General features: G+C 40.0%; 1 protein-coding gene across 1 annotated transcript in view; it reads right to left on the minus strand.

Moving 5' to 3' along the window:
• Positions 1-8585, minus strand: part of fmnl2b (formin-like 2b) — a 27856-nt gene that overhangs the window by 13601 nt on the left and 5670 nt on the right. Inside the window, 15 exon segments of the mRNA XM_020619158.1 lie at positions 1-11; positions 179-282; positions 792-1012; positions 1245-1346; positions 1574-1723; positions 2163-2273; positions 2782-2856; positions 2938-3031; positions 3375-3451; positions 3811-3937; positions 4019-4162; positions 4528-4611; positions 4690-4766; positions 5413-5493; positions 6078-6161. Of these exon segments, the coding sequence (XP_020474814.1) occupies positions 1-11; positions 179-282; positions 792-1012; positions 1245-1346; positions 1574-1723; positions 2163-2273; positions 2782-2856; positions 2938-3031; positions 3375-3451; positions 3811-3937; positions 4019-4162; positions 4528-4611; positions 4690-4766; positions 5413-5493; positions 6078-6161 (1542 nt within the window).

Genomic DNA, 8585 nt, shown 5'->3' on the forward strand with positions numbered 1-8585 from the left:
CCCGTTGGACACTTTGAAGACACAGACAAGAATTGTCATTTAGTAAGTTTGTCCTTTAGTGCTGATAGCTGGGAGTACTGGCAGTGTTTACAGCAGTAAGAAGTATTTGTCCAGCTAGTGTCTCTGATAAAACCTTCAAATCAGATCAGTGCTCTGACTGGCTGGTGCTAATACACACCTGTGCCTGGCATTGGTGGTGGAGGAGGTGGAGGAGGCGGTGCTGGCATCCCTGGTGCTCCCCCCATCCCAGGTCCCATGCTGTGATAGGCTATGGTCTCAGGGCTGAAAGAAATCAATTAGGTAACCAATCAATAACATCACACACTGGTTACTGCTATAACCCCTCTACTCCAGTCTGTTCCAGATTTCTGATAGTTTGAGATAATTGCGACCAAAAGTGGGGTGTTCTTTACATTTACACAAACTTGTTAATTGGTTCATTTAAAGAATCAGTGATAATTAGTAAAAGCTTCCTGTGAGAGTAACCATTATCTTTGAAGCTGCATTAATCCTTTTGACCACTTGAGGTCGCTGAATTCCCCATCCATTAAAGTAGTTCTGTTCATACAGTATATCCAGCAGATGCTGAACAGACTCCACTGTGTCAGTATTTGTGTGGGGTTCTTTTGTTCCTTTATATTTTACATTTAATTTCCACCACCACCTCCCTTTTAGCTGTGTGGCCTCCCACATCACCTGAGGCAAATCTCTGGCTCTTTGGCTGATAAATGCTCAACTGTCTTCACCAGCTAGTCTCTCTCTCTATCTGCTGTATGCTGCTGAGCCCTAACCTGGGGGACAGGTTATGGCAGGGTGGAGGAGAGGGGGAGGCCGAGCCAGCCACTACCCCATCCCCTTCTCCTCTCTGGGGTTGCGGTGCTCCGGGTCCTCCGGCCTGCTGGGCCTCCTGAGCCTGACGCTCTAAACGACTCTGCCGCCGGATAGTCTGGTCCTTCTCCCGAACCATCCGCCGCAAGGTGTTCACCTGAGAGTTTGTGCTCGCGTACACCTCCTGTATAAGTATTAAGTGCACCACGTTACTGTGCAGGTAGCAGGTGTGTTAAATGTCTTTTGAAGTGATATTGATGGGAGAATTTAACAGTTCATAAACTAGTTTCTGCTTCTGTGTTCACTGATCAGGGACTTAGAAATATATTTTCATCTTTTCACAACTGTTCCTTTAATATTACTCTCATTTTCTGTCTCCATGGTGTCTGTGTGGTTTCCATGGTAACAGCACTGACCCGGAGGTGGTCCAGCTCCTTGTTGGTTTGCATCAGCTGTTTTTCCAGTTCGACAATCTTGAGCATTGCTTCATTCTCCACATCCAGCAGGCGCTCTGACATCTGAACGCACAGAGAGAGAGAGAGAGAGAGAGAGACATATCAGTAAGGCACCTTTTTTGTCTGTATATCAGTTTGTCTTTAGACCTATCTGTTTCTAAGTATCTCTGTATCTGTCTGTCTGTTTGTCATGGCTTTGTTCACCACCTCCGAGAGATGATCCAACACATCGGGACAGGCGAACAAAGAGAGAGATGGGTACAGGTCAATGCACCACTTGTCTGTCTCACCGTTGACAGGCTCTCCTCCAACTCCTCCACTCGTTCCAGAGCAGCAGTTTTGGTCTCAGCATCCTCCAGCAACGTCCCAACATCGAACACGTTGTCAAGATACGCCTGAATCTGAACCTGCAGCCTGTCGCTCTCTGTGTGCTTCAGTCTCTGAGGTGAGACAGGAGGGACACAAAGGGAGATGGTTTGTGATGCACTTTGTCTTTTGTTCAAATTGGTTAATCATCAGCTGTCTTGTGATTGGCCGAGAGCTGATTATATGACCATGATTGTCCAAATATGCGGTTTGTTGGCAGTTGGACTTACCTGAGCTTCTTGAAAACGTTTCACCTCTAATCTGAAAAAGCTTGTTTGGTTCAGACTGATCATGAGTCCAAATGAATTTTGAGAGGTGAAACATCTCCAAGAACTACAAGCGGGTTCAGTTTTCATCTAACAGCACTTCTGGAAATCCCATGACCTGGATGACTGAGAATCTCTACAGACATAGATCACGACTGTGGTGGTAGTAGCATGGATGTAGTACAGGCTCAGGAATGACATTTTCACTCTTGTGATTGGCTGAGAGCTGATCATGTGGCTGTGTTACCTCCAGGTGTTCGTCCAGGTTCAGTTTGGTGAAGTCGTACTGCAGATGGACTCTGAAGTTCATGTCCTCCACAGAATGAACCACGATATTAATGAACTGCATACACGCCACCTGCCCACCGTTACCATGGTAACAACACATTCAGTTAACCAGTTAATTACAGGCAAGTTCTGTTAAGATAAGCATAACGTAACTTAACAGTACATGACAGTGAATATTAGCCAAGGTTAAAGTAACATTTACTAACGGCTGTTGTGTCAAAACCTGAATTGAATGATCATTTCTGATATAAATATTAAAAGTCTGAAGTGACAGGTTCACACCTGTACTATAACAGTATATTCAACAGTCCTCAGGTGGAGATGCAGTCACTGGCTGGTTGTACGTTTTAGCCACTGACACTGAGCTAAACAGGTCGATCAGGTTGGAGGTTAAAGTGAATATAGGATTTTTTTGTGTAAAGTTTTGTCCACCTAAATCACAGGACTCTTCATATGTATAAATGAAGAGTTTGAATCGATTACCTTTAATCAAATGCAAGGTAAAATAGCTGAAAACATGGAGTAAGTAAAAGATCAAATTATGTTTAACATAATGTTATAATGTTAACACTTTGTACCAAGAAGTCGATGTTATCATCTTCATTCTTAAAATGCTCCATCAACTTTTCAAAACGCATCGACTCCGAACACACCTGCAATAGATCAGTCAGTTATCAGTGAAATCAATCAAGTAAGCAACCAGTTGTAGTATAGAATGTGTAATGTTGTTTTACAGTTTTAAAGTTGTCAAAAGCCGACAGGATGATCTCATGTCCTCCTCTAACCAAACACACCGCTGCCAACAATTCCAACACCAGGGCCTTTGTCCTGGTGATGACAAGGGAGAAAATTTACAAAAGAATAATTATTTTTGTCTTTGGGTGCCATCAGTAGATTTATCTTAATGTAGTTTAATTGGACATGTTGAATATTGTTCACACACAGTAAATCTTTCTGTAGTGTTTTGCTTCGTCACGTGACATTTGTCATATATTTAACATTGGTTGCAATTTATTCTCTCAAGCTGTTGTCTGTTTTTAGTTGTATTTTGCAGGTTTTCAGTAGTAGTTTAGTAGTTTTATCTCTAGTCATTAAGTAGTTTGTAGTTCATATAGTATGTATGTGTGTAGTTTGCGTTTGTAGTAGTGGTATACTTGTGAGAATTACTGACCTGGGATTCCTGTTGTTGAGACTGAGAGCAATTTCATTGACAGCATGAGGATGAGACATCACCATGTTGAAACCGTACTGAGGAAGACGAGGACACAGATGAAGATCAGCCACATCTATTTTAATGTACCAGCTCAGTTTGTGTGACCAGATTTAAATGTAATTTTGAACCTATATTAAATGATCTATATATATCGGCTCAGGCAAACAAAGGAAAGGCAAAACAAAGTTTTAAAATTTTTGCACAGATCTGAAGCTGTTTGTGTGTAGAGTGAATAGGAAGCATAGGATTATGGTTTGTTATTTTAACAGTGATCAATGAAAATCAGAATGATGAAATAATTTCTTTTTTACATGAGAAACAGAAAAGTGAAATCTCTAAAGAATAATCTGTTACATGTTAACAGATCAAATGAAATGAAAGGTTGAAGTCTTGCCTGGTAGTTCATGATGGCTCGGAGACACATGATACAAACATGAACATCATCCTTCTTACAGACGAGGCGTGAGTTCTTCAGAGTTCGACGACTCGGCAGTGTGTTGGAGCGAGTCACTAGAGTCGAACTATGAGCAGATAAGCAACGTCAGAATGAATGTCATCTGGTGAGTTGAACTGTTTTAGATATTTTTAAAATTATTTGTCACCTGATGGAGTGCCGAGCAGCTCGAGGGACAGAAGTGGATGGGGAAGGGAGGCTGCAGTCGCCATGTAGATCCTCAATGGACCTACTCCAGGGTGAGTCAATGGATGAGACTTCACCTCCGGCCTCCGACTGCTCACTATCAAACCTGAACATGACCATACATAGATGCACATACACACAGATATACAAACTTCCTACACAAAGCAACTGTTTTTCATAATGTTATTGGTCCCAACATGTTAAATTACTCTTAACATCAAATTAAACAATACAATGTGGGGAATTAACCTACTACATTGGTACAATAAATACATTACAAAGTACAAACATGAGATCAATGAGATCCATTTTGTAATTACTGAACATTATTTTGCATCACCTACAATGATACATCAAAATGCAAATCAAAGTGAACAATACCAACCTAATTTCAAAATGAAAGCAAGACATAGTAATGTGTCTTTGTAGCTTTGTATCGGAGTTAATTGTTTAAAATTCATCTTGACTTACGTCATGGCGTACTGAGCGAAGGAAAGATACTCGACAAGAACATCCAGACCTCGATTTTCCTCATTCAGAAACTCTCTGACCCACCTACAGAGGGAGAGACAGGTGGTCAGCTAGAGACGCAGAAAGGTGTTCAGACAGACAGATATTCAAAAACACAGGTACCCGATGTGGTTTGTGCGAAGAGAAATCTCGAGCTCTCTGAGTGTCTGAGTCGACTCCTGAACTCTTCTTCTGAACTTCTGTAGACAAAGTGTAGAGTGAGGGAGACAGGTTAATAACAGACAGATAGAGAGAGAGAGAGAGAGATTAGGAATACTTTATTAATCCCAAAGGGCAATTCATTTATGTATACAGACCAAAAATACACAGATTATCAGTTATTGAGAGGAAAGAGGCCCTTCCTTGTATAAGGAAAACCTGTACACTGGCTCACATCAGCATTGAGTAGCCCGATCACAGAGGAAACAAATCAATTTGCATATGTATTTGTTTTCTGTTCTGGCGCATAATAGCGTCGGCCTGAGACCATAGCTGCAAATTCCTTAGTCAAAATGTGATCAGATTGACCTAATATCTCCTCTGCTTTCTTGACCACTTGCCTCCTCCAAAGGGAACATATGTCTTTTTGTTGTATTCCAATAATCTCAGAACAGAGCTTAAAAATGTTACATAGGTGGTTTTTTCACATGGAGACAGGTGAATAGCAAACAGACGGGTAAAGCTGCAGCGGCCCCTGTATGTTATTGAAGTAATTTTCAGATGATTTCTTCCCAAATTTTTGACAAACAAATGTTAAACTTCAGTTATCAGAAAAAAGTGTTGCTTTAGCATGACTTGACAAAAATTTTAAATCCAGTAAACGGGAAACTCAGTTTCCCATCTCACCTTGCGTGTGACGGCTGGGTCAAGGAAGCCTCTGAGTTTCTGGATGTAGGTGTGTGGTGGGTTCTTCACCTGAAACCTCTCCTACAAGAGATGAGCACAGTTTGATTGGATGACATCAGATATTTAACTCCATCCACCAACAATACCTGCATGAATATCACCAGAAAAAAATCACAAATCGGGTTCTTCATACAAAGTTTAAGGTTTTTATTTACTATGAATGTTTGAGTTCAATACTTCATATGGTTAAACACATTAAGGTCTTTGTTTAAATAATAAATTCTGTGTTAAATCAGAAACTATTTGATCAAAGAGTGTAAGTAAATAAAATTGAATCTAAACATTAAGTACCTACTTTCAATACTCAAAATTTTATCCTCACCGTTAGCTGTTTTTTAACAAAATAAAAACAGCTAACATTAAAGAAATGATCACACATAGTTATAAACATGAGCTATCATCAGGTGAGTTTCTTCCGTCACCTGAGGCTCTGATTAGCTTTGAAGTATGAATTTAGTTTTGACTTAACTAAAACATTACAAGTACAACTGAAATAAAACTCTTTTTCATATTTTGTTTTTCAGAGTATCTCTGACCTTGAAGAGCAGAAGATGCTTAATGAGGTAGGAATAGATTCGAGCTCTGACTTTATTAATGACACCAACCTGATCACAGATCAGCTCCCACTTCTTTTCATTGTCGTAGGATCGCAGCAGACGCACCTTGTCAGGAGGCAGGTTCATTGAATTCTGAAACAAAGTGAGAGTTTTTATTTTAAGCTCTTTGTCCAGTAGAGGCACTTTATAAAAAACATTTGAAGTTCATCAGCAAAGCAACCAAAATGAGTTCCTCATGCAGCCAAAGAAAACTGAAACATACATACTGTAGAGCATTACAGATCCTTTCTCTGTAAATCAGCTTCTTGATTCTAGTTTTTACAGAGAATTGCAAAGGAACCAGGGGGAGTCTTTTTGTTTGGGAACATGACTAAAATTTCATCTAAAGCTGCACCAAAAGGTTTAATATGATGGAAAATGTTCCAGAGTTGTTGTCCCATGTTCGGCCGTTCCTGTTAGGGATCACCACAGTGATTTGTCTGTTTCCTACACTGATGATTTGCATGGTAGATTTAGCAACTTTTTAAACACCAGATGCCCTTTCTGACACAACCTTCTCTATTTATCCAGGCTTGGGAGCTACACAGAGGTCACTGGCTTGGAACCCCTGTGGCTAGAGGTGCACCGACTGGGAATTGAACCTGGGCAGCAGGAGTAAGAGCACTGAATCCTAGCCACCAGGGCTGATAATGAGTTAGAGGAGTTTCTTTAAAGAAGACACATTTACTTTGTAGTCAGTCTTTAAACTCTTCAAACAGTTAATTCCTAAAAAACAAAATTATTAACCAAAATTCTAGACTTAAGAAGAAGAGGGTGTATTTTTGACAGAAATGTAAAATGGTATTATGCTGGTGAGCAGATCAAAATGGTCAACTGCTATAAATATTTGAGCATATGGTCTACTCCCAGGCTGTTGTGGCGGAAGACTCATCAACATCTGGCTAGCCAAGGTAAGAAGGCTCTGTTCTTACTGAGGTTTGTTCGTAAGCATGAAATTAGTCACCTTCAAGCTCTTTTTGTTTGATCATATGATAGCCTCAATATTATATTATGGATCTGAGATATGGGGCATTGAGACAGTGGAATATATTGCAAATGTCCAGATTTACTTTTGTTAAAAACTGTTGGGTCCCAGTATGACTGTGAGCAATGCAGCAGTCGTGGAAGATTTGGGTAGATAAGCACTGTTCACTTTTTATATGAACAGATGTATTTTGTATTGGATAAAATTATTGTCTATCTCTATTGTCATCATTACCCAAGAAAATTATAATGTGCTTTATCTGTTGGATACTGTTGGAAGAAAAACCTGGGTCTCTTCCCTCAGAAGTCTGTGTTGCTATGGTTCCTCTAATGCCTGGGAGGCTCAGGGTGTAGGTGGGAGGTGGGGCTGGTGGATTGGAGACTTATGCATTTCAATGGTGACAATGTCCAATGCGTGGATGTACATCAGATCTATTTAGCAAATTGCAGAATGAGGAGAAAAGGACAACAAAACCCTCCAGGACAAAATACATAAAGGTGAGATTTGTACTTTATTAGAAGTGTTTTCAAACATCGTGGTCCACTTTTACAAGAGAAAAGACTGTTGCAATGATGTGGCTGGTTTTGATCCTAAAAAGACCAGGCTGTGGCCAATAGCAGGCAAACTGGACATAAATACACTGTTTGCAAAGCTGAGAGAGCTGCACGTATATGGAGCCATTTCCACAGTTGGAGAGGTGCTATAAGAGAAACACTGAAAAGCACAGCTAACAGCAGCTAACAGGGGGTAAGTGCAAATAAACACACATTATAAATACACCGATCAGCCACAACATTATGACCAGGCCTAATACATAGGAGTCAATGTGGCAGTTGGTTGTCACTCATGTCACTGAGCATCTTCTGTGAATCCATTTGCTTCCACAGTTCTACTGTCAGGAAGAGCACAGATGTGTCTACGATTCAGTGAAAAACCTAAGTAAAAGGAGTGAAAACTGTGGTCGTGAGGACAAGTTGGAGAGAATTATTTAGTCAGTGTTATTCACCTCACCTGCCAGTGGTCATAATGTTATGCCTGATTGGTGTATATCGTCAATTTAAATAGGTCGCAGTTAAACTGTTGCATCAGTGAACTCACCCTCTTCTTGCAGGTGACTTTTATTGATTTTTGAATGCTCAGAAATATGTTCCTGTCACTCTTTTACATATGAATACCAATGTTAATGTGGTCAAAATCATCACTGAAATCCATATACAGTATATATACAGTGGTTATAGAAAAGAATGACCCCCCTTTAAAATAATCACATTTTGTAGTTTTGCAGCCTGAAATGAAGACAGACGCAGTTTTGTTTTATCCAGCTGTATTTACTCAGTGCAACATACATTGCCATGCGAAAGTATTCGGCCCCCTTGAACTTTGCGACCTTTTGCCACATTTCAGGCTTCAAACATAAAGATATAAAACTGTAATTTTTTGTGAAGAATCAACAACAAGTGAGACACAATCATGAAGTGGAACGAAATTTATTGGATATTTCAAACTTTTTTAACAAATAAAAAACTGAAAAA

The sequence above is a fragment of the Monopterus albus genome, unplaced genomic scaffold (assembly GCF_001952655.1).
Source record: "Monopterus albus unplaced genomic scaffold, M_albus_1.0 scaffold215.1, whole genome shotgun sequence".
NCBI classification, from domain to species: Eukaryota; Metazoa; Chordata; class Actinopteri; order Synbranchiformes; family Synbranchidae; genus Monopterus; species Monopterus albus.